Source organism: Choloepus didactylus, chromosome 19 (assembly GCF_015220235.1).
Source record: "Choloepus didactylus isolate mChoDid1 chromosome 19, mChoDid1.pri, whole genome shotgun sequence".
Taxonomy (NCBI): domain Eukaryota; kingdom Metazoa; phylum Chordata; class Mammalia; order Pilosa; family Megalonychidae; genus Choloepus; species Choloepus didactylus.
Genome location: NC_051325.1, coordinates 7,303,036 through 7,327,038, shown reverse-complemented (window position 1 = coordinate 7,327,038; position 24,003 = coordinate 7,303,036). Strand labels below are relative to the sequence as shown.

Sequence of the window (24,003 nt, the reverse complement as noted above, 5' to 3'; positions counted from 1 at the left end):
TGCAAATCATAGATGCCCATTGAACTCCAAACAGAATAAATCCAGATAAACCCACTCTGAGACATATTCTGATCAGACTGTCAAATGCTGAAGAGAAGGAGCAAGTTCTGAAAGTTGCAAGAGAGAAGGAATTCACCACATACAAGGGAAACAAGGGAAACAACATAAGACTAAGCAGTGACTACTCAGTGGCCACTATGGAGGCAAGAAGGCAGTGGTATGACATATTTAAAATTCTGAAAGAGAAAAATTGCCAACCAAGAATTCTTTATTCAGCAAACCTCTCCTTAAGATTTGAGGGAGAGCTTAAATTCTTCACAAACGAACAAATGCTGAGAGAATTTGCTGACAAGAGACCAGCCCTACTTGAGATACTAAAGGGAGCCCTACCAGCAGAGAAACAAAGAAAGGAGAGAGAGGTATAGAGAAGGGTTCAGAGCTAAAGAGATTTAGTAAGGGTACATTTAAGGAAATTAAGAGAGAAAAGGAAAAAATATATCTGACAAACATGAACCAAAGAATAGGATGGCTGATTCAAGAAATGCCTTCACAGTAATAACATTGAGTGTGAATGGATTAAACTCCCCAATTAAAAGATACAGATTGGCAGTATGGATTAAAAAATACGAACCTTCAGTACGTTGTTTATAAGAGACTCATCTTAGACACAGGGACACAAAGAAACTTAAAGTGAAAGGATGGAAAAAATATTCCATGCAAGCTACAACCAAAAGAAAGCAGGAATAGCAATATTAATCTCAGATAAAATACTTTAAATGCAAGGATGTTATGAGAGACAAAGAAGGTCACTATATACTAATAAAAGGGACAATTCAACAAGAAGAAATAATAATCATAAGTGTCTATTCACCCAATCAGGGTGCCCCAAAACACATGAGACAAACACTGGCAAAACTAAAGAAACAATAGATGTTTCCACAATAATTGTGGGAGATTTCAATACATCACTGTTTCCTATAGATAGATCAGCCAGATTGAGGACCAATAAGGAAATTGAAAACCTAAGCAATGTGATAAATGAATTTGAATTAACAGACATATGTAGAACATTACATCCAAAATCACCAGGATGCACATTCTTCTCTAGTGCTCACAGAACTTTCTCCAGAATAGATCATTTGCTGGTACATAAAACAAGCCTCAATAAATTTAAAAGATTGAAATTATTCAAAGCACATTCTCTGGTCACAATGGAATACAATTAGAAGTCAATAACCATCAGAGACTTAGAAAATTCACAAATGTCTGGAGGTTAAACAACACACTCATGAACAATCAGTGCATTAAAGAAGAAATAGCAAGAGAAATTGCTAAATGTATATAGAGATGAATGAAAATGAGAACACAACATGTCAAAACTTATGGGATGCAGCAAAGGCGTTATTGAAGGGGAAATTTATAGCTCTGCATGCATACATTAAAAAGAAAGAAAGAGCTAAAATCAAAGAACTAATGGAGCAACTGAAGAAGCTAGAAAATAAACAGCAAACTAATCCTAAACCAAGTAGAAGAAAAGAAATAACAAGGATTAAAGCAGAAATAAATGACATAGAGAACAAAAACACAATAGAATAAATAACACCAAAAGTTGGCTCTTTGAGAAGATCAACAAAATTGACAAGCCGCTAGCTAGAGGGACAAAAGCAAAAAGAGAGAAGACTCAAATAAACAAAATAATAAATGAGAAAGGCGACATTACTGCAGATCCCGAAGAAATTTAAAAAAAATTATAAGAGGATACTGTGAACAACTGTATGCCCACAAACTGGATAATGTAGAGGAAATGGACAACGTCCTTGAAACAGTTGAACAACCTAGACTGACCAGAGAAGAAATAGAAGAACCTCAACCAACCAATCATAATCAAAAAGATCCAGTCAGTCATCAAAAAGCTTCCCACAAATAAATGCCCAAGGCAAAATGGCTTCACAGGGCAATTCTACCAAACTTTCCAAAAAGAACTGACACCAATCTTACTTAAACTCTTTCAAAACATGAAGGAAATGGAACACTACCTAACTTATATTATGAAGCTAACATCACTCTAATACCAATACCAGGTAAAGATGCTACAAGAAAGGAACAGTACAGGCCAATCTCCCTAATGAATATAGATGCAAAAATTCTCAAGAAAATACTTGCAAATCAAATCCAAAGACATATTAAAAAAATCATACACCATGACCAAGTGGGATTCATTCCAGGCATGCAAGGATGGTTCAACATAAGAAAATCAACCAATGTAATACAACACATTAACAAATCAAAAGGGAAAAATCAACTGATCATCTCAATAGATGCTGAAAAAACATTTGACAAAATCCAGCATCCTTTTTTTTGATAAAACACTTCAAAAGGTAGGAATTGAAGGAAACATCCTCAATATGATAAAGGGCATATATGAAAAACCCACAGCCAGCATAGTACTCAATGGCAAGAGACTGAAAGCCTTCCCTCTAACATCAGGAATGAGACAAAGATATCCACTGTCACCACTGTTGTTAAACATTGTGCTAGAAGTGCTAAGACAAAGCAGTCCAGCAAGACAAAGAAATAAAAGGCATCCAAATTGGAAAGGAAGGAGTAAAACTGTCATTATTTGCTGGTGATATGTTTTTGGTTTTGGTTTTGGTTTTTTTTTTTTTTTGTGGCTTGAAACAACACAAATTTATTATCATATAGTTCTGGAGGCCTAAAGCCCCAAATCAAAGTGTTGGAAGGGTTGGTTCTTTCTTGAAGCCTGTATGAAAACCCATTCCCTTGAGGGTTCCAGCTTCTAAAGGCCCAACAGCGTGTGGCCTTTAGATGATATGATCTTATATCTGGAAAACCCTGAGAAATCGACACACAGCTACTTGAGCTAATAAACAAATTTAGCAAAGTAGCAGAATACAAGGTTAATGCACACAAGTCAGTAATGTTCCTATACACCAGAAATGACCTAACTGGAGAGACACTCAAGAAAAAGATTCCATTCTCAATAGCAACTAAAAAAATCAAGTACCTAGGAATAAACTTAACCAAGGATATAAAAGACCTATACATAGAAAACTACACAACTTTGCTAAAAGAAATAGAAGGGGATCTAAAAGATGGAAAAAATATTCCTTGTTCATGGATAGGTAGGCTAAATGTCATTAAGATGTCAATTCTACCCAAACTCATCTACAGATTCAATGCAATTCCTATCAGAATTCCAACAACCTACTTTGCAGACTTGGAAAAGCTAGTTATCAAATTTATTTGGAAGGGGAAGATGCCTTGAATTGCTAAAAACATTCTAAAAAAGAAAAATGAAGCAGGAGGACTTACACTCCCTGACTTTGAAACTTATTATAATGCCACAGTAGTCAAAACAGCATGGTACTGGCACAAACATAGACATATTGTTCAGTGGAATCGAATTGAGAATTCGGAGATAGACCCTCAGATCTGTGGTCAACTGATCTTTGATAAGGCCCCTAAAACCACTGAACTGGGACATAACAATCTTTTCAGCAAACGGGACTGGGAGAGCTGGATACCCATACCCAAAAGAATGAAAGAGGACCCCTACCTCACACCCTACACAAAAATTAACTGAAAATGGATTAAAGACATCAATATAAGAGACAGTACCATAAAACTCCTAGAAGATAATGTAGGGAAACATCTTCAAGACCTTGTATTAGAAGGTCACTTCCTAGACCTTACACCCAAAGCACAAGCAACAAAAGGAAAAATAGGTAAATGGGGACTGCTAAAACATAAAAGCTTCTGTACCTCAAAGGAATTTGTCAAAAAGGTGAAGAGGCAGCCAACTCAATGGGAAAAAATATTTGGAAACCATGTATCTGACAAAAGACTGATATCTTACATATAGAAAGAAATCCTACAACTCAATGACAGTAGTACAGACAGCCCAATTATAAAATGGGCAAAAGATACAAAAAGACAGTTCTCTGAAGAGGAAATACAAATGGTCAAAAAATACATGAAAAAATGTTCAGCTTCACTAGCTATTAGGGAGATGCAAATTAAGACCACAATGAGATACCATCTCACACCAATTAGAATGGCTGCCACTAAACAAACAGGAAACTACAAATGCTGGAGAGGATGTGGAGAAATTGGAACTCTTATTCATTGTTGGTGGGTTCAGCCCCTCTGTGTAATGGTTCAGCCACTCTGGAAGACAGTCTGGTGGTTCCTTAGAAAACTAGATATAGAATTACTCTTTGATCCAGCAATTGCACTGCTTGGTATATTCCCGGAAGATCTGAAAGCAGTGACACGAACAAATATCTGCACGCTAGTGTTCATAGCAGCATTATTCACAATTGCCAAGAAATGGAAACAACCCAAATGTCCTTTAACAGATGAGTAGATAAACAAAATGTGGTACATACACCTGATGGAATACTAAGCGGCTGTAGGAAGGAACGATGTAGTGAAACATATGACAACATGGATGAACCTTGAAGACATAATGCTGAGTGAAATAAGCCAGGCACAAAAAGAGAAATATAATATGTTACCACTAATGTGAACACTATGAAAAATGGAAAATAAATGGTTTATATTGTAGAATGTAGGGTACCTAGCGATAGACAGCAAATAGTGAAGGGGGAATGATAATCTAATAAGAACAGATAAGTTATCGAGGGTAAACTTAATGTTCTGGAAATGCTCAGGAACGACTATGGTTTGTTAATTTCTTGGGGATATGGTAGGAACAAGTCTGCAGAAATGTAGTTATTTTAGGTTATTGGGTTTCCTTATTCCTTTGTTGGGTTATAGTCTGTTTATTTTCTTGGGGTAGGGTAGGAACATGTAAACAATGTAATTACTTGAGGTTGTTTTTTCTTATTCCTTTGTTTTGGTTTTGTTTGAAATGTTTTTTCATTGTTTGTTTTTTTTAATTTTTTGATAAAGTTAAAAAAAATTTAAAAGATCAATCGGCTATAAATTTAGTGGGCCAAGCCCTTGCTCTTGGGGCATTCCCCTGTGAGGCTATTGCTGCAAGGGAGAGGGTTAAGCCCACTTATAATTGTGCCTAGGAGTCCCCCTCAGAGAGCCTCTTTGTTGCTCAGATGTGGCCTATCTCTCTAAGACCCCCTCGGCAGGTGAACTCACTGCCCTCCCCACTACGTTGGATGTGACTCCCAGGGGTGTGAATCCCCCTGGCAACATGGGAAATGACTCCTGGAGGTAAGCCTGGACCCAGCACTGAGGGAATGAGAGGATCTTCTTGACCAAAAAGGGCAAGAGAGATGAAGCAACATTGGGTTCCAGTGGCTGAGAGACTTCAAGTGGAGTCGAGAGGTCACTCTGGAGGGTATTCCTATGCGCTATATAAATATCATCTTTTAGTCTTTAGTGTGTTGGAATGGCTAGAGGGAAATACCTGAAACTGCAACCCAGTGACCTGATTATTGAAGACAATTGTATAACTATAAAGATTGCATAGTGTGCCTGTGTGACTGTGAAAACTTGTGGCTTGCACTCCCTTTATCCAGTATATGGGCAGATGAGTGGGAAAATGGGGGCAAAAATTAAATGAATAGAACGGAATGGAGGGGATGGAAAGATTTAGATTTTTTTATTTTATTTTATTTTTATTTTAGAATAAGGAAAAGGTTCAAAAATTGATTCTGGCGATGAACGCACAACTGTATGATGGTGCTGTGAATGATTGTACACTGTGGATGACTGTAGACTGTGAATATATTTTAATTAAACTATTATAAAAGTGAGCAAGGGGGGGAGGAGGGGAATGGGATGTTTTGGATATTCTTTTTTATTTTAATTTTCATTTTATTTTTTGGAGTAATAAAAATGTTCAAAGTTTGTGTTGATGAAAGCACAACTATATGACAGCACTGTGAACAACTGATTGTACACTTTGATTGTATATTATGTGATTATATCTCAATAAAATTGCATTTAAAAAAAAACAAAAAAAATTAAATATCAATTGGCTATAGATGTAAGGGTTTTTTCTGAACTCTCAATTCTATTCCTTTGGTTTGTGTGTCTGTCCTTGTGCCAGTACCACACTGTTTTGATTACTGTAGCTTTGTAATAAGTTTTGAAATCCAGAGGCCTGAGTCCTCCAGTTTTGTTCTTCTTTTTCAAGATAGTTTTGAAAAAGAATGTCTTGAATGTTGTTGCCCTTCCATATGAATATGTTTATTATCTTTTCAGCCACTGCAAAGAAGGCTGTTGGAATTTTGATTGGGATTATGTTGAATCTCTAGATTGCTCTGGGTAGAGTTTTAGTTTCTTGGCTGCTAAAGCAAATACCATGCATTGTATTGGCTTAAACAACAGGAATTTATTGGCTCACAGTTTTGAGAAGTCCAAAATCAAGGTTCCATCAAAGCAATACTTTCTCCCAGAAGTCTGTAGCGTTCTGGGGCTGTCTGCTGGCGATCCTTGGTCCTTGGCTCCTCTGTCACTTGGCAGTGCGCATGGCAGCATCTCCTGGCCTCTCAGTTCCATTGATTTCCAGCCTTTAAAGCTGCTTTCTTTGATTTTCTCTCTGTCTAGATTTTATAAAGAACTCCGGTAATGGGATTAAGACCCATCGTGATTCAGCTGAGACACACCTTAACTGAAGTTAAAAGGTCAACAAAAGGTCCTATTTACAATGGGTACACCCCCTCAGGAATGGATTAAGTTTAAAAACATGTTTTTCTGGGATACGTAGCTCTAAACAACCACAGGTATTATTGACATCTTAACAATGTTTAGTCTTTCAGTCCATGAATGCAGAATGTCCTTCTATTTACATGGACTTTGTTTATTTCAGCAGTATTTTGTAGTTTTCCATGTACAAATCCTTTATATCCTTGGTTAAATGTATTCCTAGATATTTGATTCTTTTAGTTGCTATTGTAAATGGAATTGTTATCTTGATTACCTCTTCAGATTGTTCACTGCTGTTATATAGAAATATGACTGATTTTTTTTTAGTCTTGATCTTATCTTTTACCATGTTGCTGAAGTCATTTATTAGCTCTAGTAGCTTTGTTGTGGATTTTTCAGGATTTTCTATATAGAGAATCATATCATCTGCAAATAGGGAAAGTTTTACTTCTTCCTTTCCAATTTGAATGCCTTTTATTTCTTTTTCTTATCTGATTGCTCTGGCTAGAACTTTTAGTACGATGTTGAATAACAGTGGTGACAGTGAGTATCCTTGTCTTGTTCCTCATCATAGGGGGAAAACTTTCAGTCTCTCACCATTGAGTATTATGTTAGCTGTGGGTTATTCAAATATCCGCTTTATCTTTTTAAGGATGTTCCTACTCTTCCTAGTTTTCTGAATGTTTTTATCAAGTAGGGGTGCTGGATTTTGTCAAATGCCTTTTCTGCATCATTTGAAATTATCGTGTGTGTATGTGTTTTGTCTTTGTTCTGTTAATGTGGTGGTTCCGGTTTGCTAATGCTGGCGTTATGCAAAATACCAGAAATGGATTGGCTTTTAAAGGGGGTTTATTTGGTTACAAAGTTACAGTCTGAAGGCCATGAAAATGTCCAAATCAAGGCATCAACACAAGTATACCCTCACTGTAGCAAGGCCACGGGCATCCAGAAAACCTGTTAGCCGGGAGGGCACATGGCTGGTATCTGCTGATCCCAGGTTGTGTTCCAGCTCCACTCAGCTCCTGTGCATTCTTCAAAATGTTTCTTTTGGCTGCAACAGCTCCTTCTGTCTGTGAACACTTTCATAGGACTCCAGTTATTCAATTAAGACCCACCCTGAATGGGTGGGGTAACACCTCCATGGAAATTATCCAATCAGAGGTCTCACCCACAGTTGATTTAGTCACATCTCCATGGAAACACTCAATCAAAGGATTCCAACATAATCAATACTAATACGTCTGCCCCCACAAGATTGCATCAAAGAACATGGCTTTTTGGGGGACATACAACATCCAAACTGGCACAGTGGTGTACTACAGTAATTGATTTTCTTATGTTGAACCACCCTTGCATTCTTGGGATAAATCCACTTGATCGTGGTGTATAACTCTTAATGTGCTGTTGGATTTGGTTCACTAGTATTTGTTCAGGGTTTTTGCATCTATATTCATAAGGGATAATGGTCTGTAATTTTCTTTTCTTGTGACGCCTTTATCTGGCTTTGGTATGAGGGTGATGCTGACCTCATAGAATGGGTCAGAACGTGTTCCCCCTCTTCAATTTTTTCGAAGTGTTTGAGCAGGATTAGCGTTAATTCTTTGAACATTGGTGTTTGTTTTTTATTAAACTAGAGACTCCTCCAGATGCCCTTATATTGGAATCTCCGTTCACTAACATCCGTGAAGAAGCTAAAAGCCATCCATTTTCAGTGGCAAGTACAGATTTTATTAAAAATTGATTTATAATTATTAAAATAATTATAAAGCTATAAAATAATTATAAAATAGATTAATTATCATACAATATTTTAATAAAATCCAGGTTTTATTTAAAATGCACTTGTTTGGTCCAGGCCCAGGCCTGGCTGCAGAGCTGCTGGGCCAGCGTGTGGCCCCTGAGCCTGGGTAGAGGGGCAGCTCGCAGCCCAGCACACAGACGCCTTGCCCAGGTGGTGTTCTGTGCTGCGCGTGGTAGCCCTGGGGTGCTGCAGTCTCTTCCTCAGGAGTAGCATGGGGGGCCCCTTGCTTTTGTATGGCACGTTGTACATGGGGGAGTCAGCCTCTTGGGGACTGGGAGTGTGGCCACCACAGATGTTGTCTCAGGGTGAAGCCCCAAGGACACCCCAAGTTGGAAATCCAGGGCAGTCAGGCCTGCACCCCAACCCTCACCTCACCAGCTGGGACACAGACCCTTGCCTTCCAAGGCCTGGCCCGCCAAGGGCTCCTCTCTCGTATTCCTTTCCCCTCCTTTTCACTCTTGTTCCTCACTGCGCTGCCGGGTGTCTCTGTGACTCCCCTGTTTTCTGGGGGAGAGCTCTGTGTCTGCCCATCCGTCTGAGCACATGTCATTCTGCTGCAGACCAGAAGCAGCCTGCGTTTTGTTTGCTTTGCTCAGATTGCATTCCTCCAAGTTCTCAATAGGAGAATTGACTGGGTCCCCATTTCATTGTGGCACAACTTTGTCTGTTGGAAGGCTGGTGGGTGTGTGGATTCTGGCCCACGAGCTGGTCTGTGGGCCTGCAGAGGTGACCCCTCTGACCTGGCGGCAGAGCTCATCCGGGGAGCCTCTGGAGGAAGGGGCTTCTGTGGTCTTTGGTCCATGGTTGGCGAGTGGGGGGAAGCCCCTCTGATACTCACTTTCTGCTCTTAACTGTAATCCTTTAGAGTTTGGTGGTTACGGGTAACTTCTAAATTTCTGAATTTAAACTATTGGATCCCTTGACCTTTGCCTTCTGTGCAGATGTTTTAATAAACACTTCTGAAAATTATTTCCATGTTGTCTTCAGATATATCGATACTTCCCTGGATTTGACTGGTTTTTCCTCGATCCCATCACAAGCAGTGGAATTAAATTTGCAAATGATGAAAAGTGAGTACCCTTGCCCCTTCTGAAAAAAGTTCCATGGGCAGAGAGAGCTTCCTGCCCTGGGAGCAGCTGCCTGCTGTCAATCCTTGCTGCTTCTCAGGCCCTGGGTCAGAGGGGGCCTGACACCTCACAAACACTCTGCCCTGCCCCTGCAGCAAGGAGGGAGCGTGCGCCTAGGTGCCGCCAGCAGAGAAGCCAAAGAGGTTGCGATAATCCCTATTGTCAGGGGACAGTCCTGGGGCGGGGAGCTGCCCTCCGGGGCCACAGTCCAGTGGGGGGGAGCTGCCCTCAGGGTCCACAGTGCAGTGGGGGGGAGATACCCTCAGGGACATAGTCCAGTGGGGGGGAGATGCCCTCAGGGCCACAGTCCAGTGGGGGGGAGCTGCCCTCAGGGACACGGTCCTATGTGGGGGGAGCTGCCCTCGGGGGCACAGTCCAGTGGGGGGAGCTGCCCTCAGGGACACGGTCCTATGTGAGGGGAGCTGCCCTCAGGGACACGGTCCTATGTGGGGGGAGCTGCCCTCAGGGACACGGTCCTTTGTGGGGGGAGCTGCCCTCAGGGACACGGTCCTATGTGAGGGGAGCTGCCCTCAGGGACACGGTCCTATGTGAGGGGAGCTGCCCTCAGGGACACAGTCCTATGTGGGGGGAGCTGCCCTCAGGGACACGGTCCTATGTGAGGGGAGCTGCCCTCAGGGACACGGTCCTATGTGGGGGGAGCTGCCCTCGGGCATAGTCCATTGTGGGGGAGATGCCCTCAGGGACACAGTCCAGTGGGGACGGGGGAGATGCTCTCCGGGGCACAGTCCTGGGGGCTGGGGCACTGCCAGGTCCATACCTAATTCTAGAGCCTGTGGGCGTCAGGAGGCCTGTGCCCGCTGCTCTGTCCCCGTCTGCTCCCTGGGTGGCCTCATGCCTCAGTGAGGGGACCAGGAGATGCCCAGGTCGCCTTGCAGTCCGGCCCTGGCTATTGTGTTATATAGCTGACTGCAGGGTTTGAAGCTACTGAATCTACTGAAAATTTTAATTGTAAACATTTAGAGCTGGAGTGACCTTAAGTGTCATTTACACCAACAATCAATTAAAGGATGTTGACTTGTTGCTTATCAACAGATTCACACAACACTGATTTTCAGTAAGTTCCTGGCACTTACTTCAATCTACAAATACAGTTTTGTAACTCTCAAAGACTATATCTATTGGCAAAAATAATCATTTTCAATTGGCAGAAAACGTCCAGGGGCCTGATTCTCGTGAGTGAATTGATCTCTGGATTTAATGACAGTTGACGTCACCTAGCTAGAATTGGCACTGATAGAAACATCTGCGATATCAGCTGTCAGTTTTCTGGTAAAGAGAAATCATATCCAGCAGGACTCGGGGCTCTTAGGCCCCACTGTTAGAAGACTCCCTAAACCCAGATCCCTGCCCGGGGTCTGTGTCAGCTGCCCGGCCCTTCTGCCCCCACAGCGTGAAGCACATCTCCTGCTCCCTGCTCATCCTGCATGCAGAGGACGACCCCGTCGTGCCCTTCCAGCTTGGCAGAAAGGTGGGTCCAGGCCCGGGCTGGGGAGGGGAGCATGGAGGGGCCCGTTCCAGCAGGCAGAGGGAGAGCCTGTGCCAGGAGGATGCTGTGGGTGCACGCACAGGTACGTTCCCACCCAGGTGTTAGGCCCGGTGCGCTTGGAAGAGATTGTCCTGCTGGGCACCTCTTCTCTGCTGCACGGAAAGGGCATGGGGACAACTGGAGCTGCACAGGCTGGGTCATGGCCGCCGGGGCCGCGCACAGGAGGATGGAACTCCACGTGGCTTTTGGGGGCGGGGAGGGTACCGTGGGTTGGCATTGCCGAGAGAAAGGGCTCCTTGGTGACAAGGCTTCCCCCAGCCACACACAGTGGCCCTAGTCAGTCGAGTTGACATGGACACTTCTAGTCTGTTTGCTGCCTCTGAGACAGGACTCATGTGAGAAGAATACCATGTTGTTGTGGGGCCAGAGTTTGCTTCAACTTTGCTGCCAGAAATAAGTCTCCCTGGAGACAGGCTGAGGGCGTATGGGAATGGGGTTAAGAGCGAGAGCCTGCGTGGCTCCAGGGGGCGTGTCGCCCTGTCGTCGCCCGGCCATGCGCTTGGAGCTCAAGTGGGGCCTTGTCCTCAGTGCACAGGCTCACAGGCACGGCCTGGATCTGGGCCCACAGGTGATGAACCTGCTGAGGCCGAGAGCTGGGCCATGAGGTCCAGGACACAACAGCACTCGTCACGCAGCGACGGGGCCAAGATGGGAACAGTGCGGGCCCCGGCATTTTGACTGGGCTTGGGCTGGGAGCCCAGACCCTCTCCCCGGCCCCCCTGGGGCTGAGCTGCCCCACCATCAGCTCCACCCTGGCACGTGGGACCCTCACACCACTGCCCTGCAGGGGCTGGTGTGTGCGTTGCTGGTTCATCCACCTGGCTGTGCCCGTGAGGGAGGACAGGTGGGCAGCTGCAGACAGAGGCAAGGGCCAGCTCCTGCAGGCACCCCTCAGTCGGGCCCTGGTGCCCTGACCCTGGCAGGCTGCAGCAGGCAGACGCCACCGTGCTGAAGCCTCCACACGAGGCTGCCGTCCTGGACTCTGACCTCCGCCTGCCTGCCTCTCCCCAGCTCTACAACATTGCTGCGCCATCTCGAAGCTTCCGAGACTTCAAAGTGCAGTTTGTCCCCTTCCACTCAGACCTCGGCTATAGGCACAAGTACATCTACAAGAGCCCTGAGCTTCCACGGATCCTGAGGTGAGACGTTCTGCTCCCACCCAGGGCTTCACACAGCACCCCCAGGGAGGCTGGCCGGGGGCTCGCTGCAGCCTACGCTGCTGAGGGCCCAGAACTGGGTGGGGCCAGTGGGTGGCTGTAGAGCTCTTGCAGGGGACCTGGGAGGCCTGGGGATGCAGGTGCCGCCCCTTTCCAGAACGGAGGGGTGGAGAGGACTTGTCTCCCACCTGGACTGGCCCATGAGCAGGCAGCCAGGTGCTCTCCCTTGGGTGCAGAAGAACAGGGCACATCACACGGGTGCACAGGCACAGGATACAAGTGGATGTTGGGACATGGGGCCCATTCATGGACATGAAGCAGACATGAAGCACATATGTGGGTACAGAGCACACACAGACATGGCAGCACCTAGACACCAGGGCATGCACACACAGAGGTGCACACATGAGACGTGGGAGTGCATGCACACATGTGCCCAGGCAACTTACACAAGCCTCTGCATCAGTGCAGAGCTCTGCATTTGAGCACATGCACACACGTCCACACACCAAGCACCCCACACACTGACCCTGGAACAGCTCCCTGCAATAACTGCTCTGTGAAGGGAGCCATGTTTCTGGCAGCCCTGCACTGGCCAGCGCCCTGGGTCAGGATACGAGCCACAGCTGAGAGTACCACAGGCACCCATCCTGGGTCTGGGAGCAGAGCCGCAGGGTGAGGGTGAGGCCTTGGCGGTGGTCTGGAATGAGCCACGCACCTGTCCCCACCCCTAGACTTGCTTGGCCCAGAGGTGCACAGGCTTCTGTGCAGGGCCATTCCCACACCTGCGAATGGGCACTGCCCTGTCTCACCTGCACCTTTCAGAAGGTGCCAGCATGGCCCAGCACCTCCTAGCTGGGTGACCCTCCACACAGTCCAGAGCCTCTCGTCCACGAAGGGGTGGTGAGAGTGCCCCTCCCTGGGCTTTGTGAGCAGAGAACACAGGGCCGGAGCATAGCGCAGGGAGCGCAGGGCAGGACACGGAGCATCCGCGACAAGTGCTGTTGGCACTCTCAACGGGTGGTGGTGGTTTGTGGTTTTGTGCTGGGGGCAGGGAGCCTAGGTCAGGATGCCAGTCTCTCCTGGCAGGTGCCTGGAATTGGCGCTGACCTCCTCTCACTGAGGCATACCTCATTAATCCACTCCCACTGGAGCTGTTCTCTAGCTGTCTTTGAAAGCTCCAGAGGAGGTGATTTCTTTTAGCGTCTGGCTGCCCCTTGCTACACAGATGTGGGTTGCTGAGAGGGACAGTGTGCTGGGAGAGTCTGGATTTGCTTTGAGGGGTTTGTTGCTTTTCCCCATTGTAAAAGGAGCATATGGCCGCAAAGCAGCCAGGGACTAGATCTAGACCTGAGAGCAAAGAGCAGGGGCCAGGAACCCTGCCTGCCTTCCCAAGTTGAGGTCAGGCCTGCTGGCCTCACTGCCCTGGGTGTGTTTCCTGCTGGGAGCTGGTCCTCGGGCCTCCCCCGCTCCCGGGTCCTGGGACCTCCAGCACCTCTGGGACCGTGCTGGGCCCCAGCTGTCCTCGGTTAGCGGCTCATGAAACGGTCTTCCTTGGCCCAGGGAGTTCCTGGGGAAGGCGGAGCAGGAGCATCAGCACTGAGGCAGGCTGCCGGACGGAAGCCCCGAGGAGACCCTCCTCCCGTCTCCTTGCCAGCCTGGCGGGCGCCAGCATCAGTGTTGCTTGGGACCCTGGCAGCTGCCGCTCGCCCAGTGCCCCCCTGGAGAGAGGACTTGGACGCCAGCCGGCCAGGCAGTGGAGGCCCCAGCAGGCCTGAGGGGCCCAGGAGCACGGGTGCGGGCAGGCCCGAGGCCCTGTCCCCCGCTTGCTCCCGCCCACCTTGAGCTACTGCTGGAAGAATGTGACAAGAGCAGGCCGACCAGCCCTGCTCTACCCTGCACTCCCTGAGCTGGGCCGTGGAGGGCCCAGGGCACAGCCACTCCTGGGCTTCACAGCACCATCGCAGAGAATGGGGGGCAGGGGGCCGGGGGTCCTTCTGTCCCTTTGGAGGTCTGGCTGTCCTGCCGCCCGGCACGCCCTGCTTGCCTCCCTTGGCCGTGCAGCCTCCCCGATGGTCCTGCTCACTCCCCAGACCGAGGAGCGCAACCGCGAGCCACGAGCCACAGCACTTCTTGGCATTCCTCCCATCTGTCCGTCTAACCTGGGCTTAGACTGAGCATTTATTTAAGAATAAAATCGTGGTGGTGGTCTTTGTTGTTTACTCTGCACACCAAGAAAGAGCAGGGCCCCCTGCCCACCACCCCGGGCTGCTCTTCAGACACTGGAACTCCTCCAGGGGTTCCCAGCACAGATCTGAAGGATGTAAGGCCTTGGGGGCTCGGTCTCCCTCCTTCCCAGCAGAGGGGGGGCCCTTTCTTCAAGGAGGGCTTTCTGCACAGTGGTTTATGGCTCTTCCTGATCAGGCATTTTCTTACAGTGCAGGCCTAAGTCAGGGGACCCTGCCAAGCCCAAGCTTAGGAGCAGCCCCCCCTGCATTGTCTGCTGACTGGACCGATGCACGTGCGTTGTGGTCATAACTACAGATCAACGTGGGATGAGTCCCTGAGGAGTGTGTGTGTGGGGGGGGGACGACTCCATTTTGGCCCCAGGAACCTCATTTTACTCACTGGCGGTGTTTCTTGCACTAATAGAAGTGTCATTTGCTCTTTTTGTAAAACCCCCATTCCATGTGATGCTGCCACCTTCAAAGTGCAAACCTCTGGCCCCCGCCCCACCCAAGGAAGGAAAACCGGAGTCTTACATTCCAGTCATCAGGGAACCTGTGGCTTTCCTGGGGACAGTGTGTTTTGAACTGTCCCCAGCTGGCCAGACAGGCACATTCCCGTCTTGTCTTGGTCTCTCCGATCGCAGGGTGGAAGCCCCCGGGCTGGCCCTCAGCCAGTTGCTGGCATCTCTCCCCTAGTTTTCAGGCACTGGAGTGTCCAAGTCCCGGTGGGTCCGAATCCCCCAGGGGGCCTGTCACGCTCACTGGCCTGGGCGGAACAGGCCGCAGCCAGACTGGCTTTGTTTCGTTACAGGCTGCGTGTAAGCACCAGCAGCAGTGGGCGGCTGCTGGGCCCAGGGCGGGAGCAGGATGACGGTGGTCAGGGACTCGCCAGCGAGGATCTGCGGTCCCTGCAGACAGGGGTTGCCTCCTGCTGGTCTCTGACGCCTGGGTGCACATTTTCTCCTCCCCCACCCCCTACCCCCAAAGGCTCAGAGCCGGGAGAAGCTGGGCCCTGGGTTTACAGTACATGCTGGGTTTCATCGCCCCGAGTGTCCCTTGTTTTGCCCTGCAGGCCGGGAGGCTCTGGGCCAGGTTTTCAGTCCAGCTCCATCAGCAAAGAGAACTTCGTCCTGACCCAACTTGGGCTTGTCAAGCTGCCACCACTTTTTTTTTTTTTTTTTTTTTTAAACTTCTTGTCTACGTGAGGTACCTGAGAGCATTTTGGGGGGATGAGGCAGTACATAGAGAAAATTCAAAATACCATTTGTTAACAGTGTGTCCCACAACTGGTCGACAGAGGCAGGCACAAGGAAAGGTGCCCCGAGGTGTGAGTGCCAGCAAACCAGGCCCAGGGCAGGGACGCCACGCAGACACCCTGCACGTGGCTCCCTGACCTACCTTGTCCTAAGCAATGAGCTTAAACTCTGGGTTAAAACAGAAAAAGGGAACAGAGGAGGATGTGCAGGCAGCCTGCGAGTGCAAGTTGTGGTCAGAAGCTTGGCAATGACACACACATGTCCTGCGGCAGAATGTGGCTCTCAGCCCCACAGACCCAGGGGCCGGCAGGGGGGGTCCTAAGGTGCCATCCCGGGTCCACTGGCCTCAGGGTTTGCCACACCCAGGCCCGTGCAGGGCAGTGTTCACGGAAACACAAATGTGCCCCCAGCGAGAGCTGCCAGCTGCCGTGGTCCAGCCCCTGACACATCCATGGGGTCTCTCTCTGGGTAACTAACTGCTGCGAGTTCAGGTCCCCACTGGTTTCTGAGTCAACCTGCAGCTTCCCAGTTTAGGGGTTCCCTTCCCAGGACCAGGAAGGGATAGGTGCAAAAGGGACCAGTACAATTCACACCAAAAACGACTTTTCTTCCCTAGATGACTGTGTTTACCAAATGGCTGGTTCCGATGCTCTGTTGAACTAGAGCTGGTGGCTCAGGCCCATCCAGAGCTGGGATGAGGGTGGGCTTTCCAGCCTCAGTCCCTGTACAAGGGGCTGTAATTTAGCCGGCGGCCTCTTTAGAGAAGACACCAAAGCCCCCCCTCGGTGTTGCCCAGCTCTCCCGGGCAGCTGGGGGCCCGTCAGCCTTTGACCCAGAGCTCCAGGGCGTATATGTACGTGTCCCTGCTTCATGGGAGTCTATACCAGGGAACGTGGGGCTGGCCCAAGGTGTCCCAGGGTGGCTCCTCCTCAACCCAGTCCTTTGGCCTTCAGGACTCCCCTCCTGGATCTGGGGCTGCGGGACGCCGCTGCGCCTCGCTGGGCCCCCAGCCCATCCTTCAACTGCTCGCAGGAGACACCAGCCAGGGCCCCATGGGCACTGAATAAACAGTCCATGGCAACCATGCATAGGCAGGCAAGTTTAATTGGGTTCTCACGCAAGACAGGAATGGCAAGTGGCTAGTGAGGGTCACACAGCAGAGCAGGGTGGCATCAGGGGACCATACAGCCCGGAACTTGGACCCCGCCCCCCCCGCAAAAAAAAATCCCACCCCAGGGGCTCTGGTGGAGCCATACACCCACCAGCAAAGCCCCACTGCAGGCCCTGTCCTGGAGCAAGGAGCCAGGGCTGGGAAGGGGGCTCCTCTCTGTCATCTGCGCTGGCTCACCCCTGGCGCTCTACCCTGTGCAAAGTGGCCAGCAGCAGCGCCGGGCAGGAAGGGGCTGGGCAGGGCAGCAGTGGAACAGGAGACAGCCTCATCCTCTCTGCTGACCACCAGGCTCCCCCTCTAGACCCTCCCAGTCCTTTCTCCAGCCAGACTGCTCGGGCAGAAAAGGCAGGAAGGGGCTCAGCCCTCCTGTGGGGGACGGAACGTGTCAACACAGCTTAGGGCAGACAGGGCATTGGCACCAGGAGACAGGGACTCAGCCCCCAGCCAGCGGAGGCCCCCAGAGCGCCAAGGGGGCTGCGAGTCCAGGCTGGGGGAGGGCACTGTTGACCCGCCCCCAGTTTCCAAACAGGGAAAGGCTTCGACTGGTTTCAATCCCTTGAGAAGTTAATTTTCCTCTGAAAAGCAACCCAGGCACCCCACAGCCTCTCCATGTCCCTCCTCTGTCTGCTCATCTCCATCTCCCCAAACGGCAGCCTGGAGCGGGCACAGGTGGCCCAACAGGAAGCCTCGGACCCTCCCTCGCAGCAGGTGCCCTCCACCCTCGCAGGGGTCCTGATTCACTTTTTCTGCTGAATTTGCACACTGAAGTTGACATCTTTTAGTGCCTCCAGATAACACTGACGTAACTGCTTTTTATTTAGCCACTGACCTGCTGCAAAAAGGAAAATAACCTGCATAAAAAAAAGTCTTCAAGAATGAAACCGATCACTGTGTGGGGTTGGCTTCAAGACAGCAGAGGAGGGGAGTCAAGACAGCCCCAGTCTGGGAGGGGCGCGCAGTGGCCATCCCTGCTTCTGTACCCTGCGGAGGTTTGAACTTTTCCATAGCTGAAAATCTTTAGAAAACAGTCCTCATGGGTGACAGACGCCCCCCCCCCCCCTCGACTCACACCCAGGTCCAGGCCCTGGGACAGAGGAGAGGGCTGTGAAGCCTCCCAGCATGGCCGGGACTGAGGGGGCCAAGGGTCTGGGGGAGGACAGCAGAGCCGGGCATGGCCACGCCGTGTCTGCAGAAATGCGCTTTCCCGGGCCTCCCCACAGCCACCTTCCCACAGACCCCAAATCCAGAGGCTCCAAACTAAACGTATCCAGGCTCCTGGCAAGGTGAGACCCTGTAGTGCCCCCCACCCCCACCCCCAGGAAACAGCAGTGAAAAAGCGAGGAGACGCCGAAGATGGCAGCCGGGGCGGCCCTGCCCTCGCCTAGTCCCTGGGCAGGTTGGGTGGCGGGATCTTCAGATCGGAGGGCTCCACGCCCCAGATGTCCCGGGCGTACTCCGTGATAGTCCGGTCGCTGGAGAACTTGCCGGAGCAGGCGACGTTCCTGATGACCTTCCGGGTCCACTCCTTAGGGTTCTGGGCAGGAGGGAAGGGCCAGAGCTTCTAGGACCCACCATGAGCCCTGAGGGCGAAAATGACCCGGAAAGGCAGCCCCCAGCCAGCCCGGAAAAGGACCAGGCAGCTAGGGGTGAGGGCCAAGGAGCCTGGGGCAAGTTGGACCACAAGGCAACAGCGGACAGCGAGGCAGGGGCAGCCCCAGGCCCGTCGGGAAGGGGTGGCGGGGAGGGGACAGCTGGGAGGGGTGATGGGGGAGGGGCAGCATGGAGTCTCTGAGGACGCTGCCCCCCCAACCCCCCACCCCAAGGCCACGGTGGGCTGCTCTGTCCTCCAGGAAAGGGAGCAGACGAGAAGGCACAGGATGGTCACCAGGCCCTGGGCAGGGAGCAATGCAGAGCAGCCCAGGCCCTGCCTCTCGGGGACAGGGCCCCTCAGAAGCACCACGGGTCCCAGAGGTGGCGATGGCGAAGGGTGCCGATGGAGGAGGGTGCCAACCCCACTCTGGCTGGGATGGCGGCAGCAGAGGGGTGGCAGGGGAGGGCTCACCCTTCCAGGCCCAGCAGCCAGGGCTCTGGCTGTCCCGGACCTGCCCAATGGCCACATCCAGCCTGGGCCTGCCCTGCTCACACCCCTGCCCAGGACACTGGCAGCAGAGAGTGACAGGCCGGCCATGGAGACCGGGTGAGGTGATGGCTTCTGGGGTGTCCCATACAGAGCATCGACCTGCAGCCTCCCTTCCCTGAAGCCGCAACTTCTAATGCCCCAGCCAAGGGGCCAGAGCCCGTCTGCTCCAGGGGGGATCTGGGGGCACAAACCACCCCACTTCTCACCCCCGACACCAGGGTCTGCTGGCCTGGGGGGAGGGAAGTCATTCCTAAGCAGCCCCTCCGCGGGCAGTGGGATATGGCCCCCCCAGGCTCATCCCTTGTGATGCAGCTGCCCCCTGTACGGGCTGAGGCAATGTCACCCTGCAGAAGGGAGGCAGAGGCTGCTGGAGCTGCCGGCACAGCTGTGGCTCATGGGAAGGACTGGGCAGCCGCCCCCCGGCTGAGCCCAAGGGCTTACCACTGCCCTCTGGCCACACAGCACGCACGTGGGAACCAGGGGGGCCCTCTCGTGCCCCTCCAGACAGCTCAGAGAGCTCAACCGCAGGGGGCTTGGTCGTCCTTCGAAGGCACCTGCTCTCTTGCCAAGTACTTAAACTAAACCTTGAAGCTCCTGCCTTTCTGAGTGAGCAGCTCACTTCCTTGTTTCAGACAAACCCTCCTGTGGCCTCCCGACGGCCCCTACCCACGGGGCCTGGCCCCGCACTCCTCCCTGCTCCATCCCTGCCCCTCACACGAGGCCCTGCGCCCTTCCTGTCACCCTGTGGGGGTCGGCTGACCCAGACGCTGACCGTGCCTGGGGCGTCCTGGCCACGGCTGCACGAGGATCCGTGGCCCCGGCAGACTGCAGGCTGGGGATGTGCAGCCCCTTGGCCATTTGCCCAGCTCCCTCCCAAGCATGGAAGTGCCCACATCAGGATGCACAGCCAGGCAAGGGGCTTCTCCCCGGGGCGCCCTGATGGGGATCCTGCCCAGACAGCAAAAGGTGATCCTGCAGGGGTGGGTGCACAGTGACCGTGTGGACACAGTGTCAGGGGAAGGGTCCGAGCTGGCCGAGTGCCACCACCCAGGCAGGACAAGGACGGCCCACGGCTCTCCCACCCTCCTGCCCTCCAGCCCCAGGCCCGGGCGCCTCACCCGGTACAGCTGATCCACCTTGGCCTGGCACTCCATGTAGGCCTCATAGTCAGCAAACACTTTGAACCTGAAACAGAAATGGAAGCCGTGGCCTGACATGGCAGTGGGAGCAGGAGAACAAGCAGAGCCGGGGCTCTGACACGAGCGGGCACCCGGCGGTCCCTGCGAGCCCCAGACCCCAGCGCCCTCACGGCCCTGCGCTTTTGCAGGGAGAAGTTGCTCATCCCACCGCACCTGACCCAGCCTGGACAGGCCCGTCTGGCCCCGAAGTATCGGTGAGCAGCACTCAGGTCTTGGGAACAGTTTAGGAAGAGACATTTGACTGGCACTGACAGAAAAGCCGAGTTTACCAACCATGAGCCATGTCCGGCTCACTGGGCGGCCCAGGCGTGACTAGGGTCCTGGGTGGACGGCAGCCCCATGGCACAGCCCCTTCAGGGACGTGTCCAGGGCTCAGCTATACAGGGGGACATGCCCGACGAGCAGGGTCCCTGCTGAGCCCCCACCCTCCCATCCCACACAGCTGAAGATGGTCACATGGGACAGGACATTTCCCCTCCTGATGTTCCAGATGGCGCAGGATCTGTGAACACTGCATCTCTGTGTACCACTGAGTCAGGAAACAACCCACAAGGCTGTCCCGACTCCTTCCTCCTCCTCAGGCCTCAGCCGGGGCCATGCTTCCAGCCCAGGTGAGTGTGTGCGTGCATGTGTGCATGTGAGAGCCACGATCTGGTCTCACGGGCCAGCCGGTGACACAATTCTCAGAAAAGCAACAAACAGAAGAGTTGGACAAAAAACTAAACCAAGAGAAAGTGGAAGGGAAGAGAGGTTTGTTCTTGGCATCAGACAGTCACCCGGCAGCTAACGGTGGGCTGTCAGATGGTGAGCCGGCACCGTTGCTTTTTACGAGTTAGCAGGTCTATCACTGCAGGTAAATTACAAGCACACGTTAACGACACTAAAGGAGGTCCCGCAGCAACCTGGCCCGTGCAGCGTGGATGCCCCGACGGAGCCCAGCCCGCTCACGGCAGAGGCAGCGGGAACAGTGTCCCCATCCAGCCTGCCCCATGGGCCCCCACCCCATCCTGGGTGCACCTGCTGAGCCGCCAGGGCCGGACAGGATGTGTGAGGCCTGGATAGCGAGGCCTGCAGGCACCTCTTCCAGCCCAGGGCTGGGCATCGCCAGCCACCAAGGCCACTCCGGGACACTATCAGGGTGGGCTGAGGGCTCGCCCCTCGGGACAACAGGGAGCTCCCAACCCTCCAGGACCTTCTGCCCAGGGCCCGGGAGAGGCTGGGGTCCCACCTGTCATGGTGCATCAGCATGCTGACGACGTCCCGGAAGCAGCCGGGATCCTTGGGGGAAAAGAAGCCGCTGCCGATCTGGTCCACTGCCTGCCTCAGCTCGGGGAGACGCTCGTAGTAACGGCTGGCGTCATAACTGGGGGGAGGTCAGGAAGTCACGGCCAGGGCACCAGGGGCAGCCAGGAGGGCAGGCAACAGGACACCTACAGCCCTGGACCAGCCACGCTGGGGAGGCGGCTGCTGGTTCCACAGTGAGCACCGGAGACAGGGCTCATCCAAACTGCTGCCAGAGCTCTTCATCTGCTCGCTTCACTCTCTAATGATGGAGCTACTAGGAGACGCGCAGGGGCTGCCACGGCTCACACCGTACGCCTACCAGTCAGTGCCACCCAGCCTCTCACCACCAGACCCCATGTTGCCCCCTCCAGACCTGTCCACCCCAGCCAGGGACTTGCAGCCACCAGCACCTGCGCCTGCCCGTCCCCCTTACCACCACGAAGTGGGGGGCTGGGGACAGCACCCTCGACTGGGACCATGACACGAAGGTAAAGGACAGAACAAGCAAACCAAACAAGCCAAGACAGACAGGCTGCGGTCGGCAGGGAGCCAGAGCCAGGCCGGGTTCTGGGCAGATGCGGCGGGCGGGGGCGAGCGTCTGCGCCTCAGGACTCACGGACAGGAGCGGAAGGACGAGGGCCGAGGGAGGGGAGCAGGGCGGCCCGGGGCGTGGGCATCTGAGGAGGACTAAATTGTGCCCCTGCCAGGTGACAGCTGACTTGGGTTTTCACCTGACTGGGTGCACTGAGGGCTTGCAGGCAACTGGGCAGCACTTTGTCTTTCATACGTATTTATTTATTTCTCAGAATTAGACCAGGGCTAGGACACCTGGAGAAGACCAAGGTCATGGAAAACAAGGAAAGTCTGAGAAACCGCTGCAGCCCCGAGGAGACGGGAGATCTGACGACAAAATGCACTGTCACCCCTGTGCGAGCCTGGGAGAGAAAATCAGCACTGATGGGAAAAGCGGTGAGACCCGAGCACGCCTGGAGTCGAGTCCACACCGGCACACCGAGACGGGCTGCTTGGTTCTGACGAGATCTCCAATGACAGAAGATGTTCCCACTGGGGGAAACTGAGTCAGCAAACTCCCTGTGCTAACTCTGCAACTTTTCCATGAATCTAAAATCATTACAAAGTGCTTATTTCCAAGTGAGGCCCGGGTACCTCAGTGGTGGGTAAATCTCATATTCCCCAATTGGCCATGTCCTTATGGCCAGATGGAGGCCCCCAACTGCCCCCAGAGGTGGGCTGACCCCTTGGCGAGTGGACCCCCGTTTTGGCCTCCCCATGTGGGCAGCACCCTCCCAGCAGAACAGCACATCTGCACCAGGGACTGCCGAAGCGAGGGGCCCCAGTGTGCTCTACGGCTGAGGCTTCACCGACGGAGGGCGGCTCCGTGACGGCCCGTTGCCAAAACATGGTCTGCACACCCTGGGGCTGGCCAGGGGACGAGCACGGAGATAGCCCCTGCTCCCGCCCCCCGCGGACCGTGTCTGTGGTGCTGGCTGAGCAGACGCGGCCAGCAAGCCAAGAGCCACCTCCTACCTCCCCCGCCCCCCACCATGGGGACTGACCGAGAAGGTGGGGATCCCTGGCCCCTGAGACCGCCTTCAGAGCCAGCTCCACCGGCACACCCGCCCTTCAGGTCCCTTCCTGGGGTTCCTGGGAGTGACCACAGGTGCTGCCACACACCCAGCAGGCAGGGGGAGCAGGAGGGGGAAACCCAGCTGTCGTGGCAGGGTGAGGGGTGCACCCCAGCCAAAAGGGGGCAGGGAGAGGGATGCACATCAGCTGGAAAGGGGCAGGGGAGCCAGAGGGGCACCCCCAGCTGGGACGGGGTGAAGGGGAGAGACTGGGGTGAAGGAGGGGTGCTCCCAGCCGGAAGGGGGTGGAGGGGAGAGGCTGGGGGAAGGAGAGGCACCCCAGCCGGAAGGGGGCGGGGCGGCGCTCACCCCTCCCTGTCCAAGGCCTCCACGTCCTCCACCCGCATGCCGAAGATGAAGAGGTTGTCCTGCCCGGCCTCCTCGGCCATCTCCACGTTGGCGCCGTCCATGGTGCCGATGGTGAGGGCCCCGTTGAGCATGAACTTCATGTTGCCCGTGCCTGAGGCCTCGGTGCCCGCCGTGGAGATCTGCTGTGACAGGTCCGCGGCGGGGATGGCTGGAGGCAAGGGTCCGGTCAGGCATGTCCCCACGCAGCGTTCTGATGCGTCCAGCGCTGTGTGCGGGGCAGCGACGCCAGGCGAGAGGCCCCACTTTTCTCGGCCCCCGCCCCTCGCCCCTTCTCTTCCCACTGCTGCCCTGACTCCCTGCAGGGACAGCCAGGCACCCTGGGCTGTGGAAGACCTCATGGCACCCCCTCTCCCTCACTCCCAGCCACGTGGCTGGTCCAGGACAGCCCGAGGAAGGAGAGCCTGAGA

The 24,003-nt window shown here is 52.6% G+C and overlaps 2 protein-coding genes across 3 annotated transcripts in view; one reads left to right on the top strand and one right to left on the bottom strand.

The window, feature by feature from the left end:
* ABHD12 (abhydrolase domain containing 12, lysophospholipase) overlaps positions 1–14,513 on the top strand; it is a 101,847-nt gene extending 87,334 nt beyond the window's left edge. Inside the window, exons 9-13 of the mRNA XM_037812344.1 lie at positions 8,286–8,365; positions 9,440–9,522; positions 10,990–11,068; positions 12,158–12,285; positions 13,867–14,513. Coding sequence (XP_037668272.1) covers positions 8,286–8,365; positions 9,440–9,522; positions 10,990–11,068; positions 12,158–12,285; positions 13,867–13,906 — 410 coding nt within the window. The 3' untranslated portion in view covers positions 13,907–14,513. The remainder of the gene's footprint in view (positions 1–8,285; positions 8,366–9,439; positions 9,523–10,989; positions 11,069–12,157; positions 12,286–13,866) is intronic.
* Positions 14,514–16,871: 2,358 nt separating this feature from the next.
* PYGB (glycogen phosphorylase B) overlaps positions 16,872–24,003 on the bottom strand; it is a 75,263-nt gene continuing 68,131 nt past the window's right edge. Inside the window, exons 17-20 of one of the 2 annotated variants that reach the window (XM_037812342.1) lie at positions 23,537–23,744; positions 21,526–21,660; positions 20,217–20,283; positions 16,872–18,492 (exon numbers count right to left, since the gene is read on the bottom strand). In XM_037812342.1, the coding sequence (XP_037668270.1) occupies positions 18,340–18,492; positions 20,217–20,283; positions 21,526–21,660; positions 23,537–23,744 (563 nt within the window). In that variant the 3' untranslated portion in view covers positions 16,872–18,339. The other variant, XM_037812343.1, reaches the window with a different exon arrangement.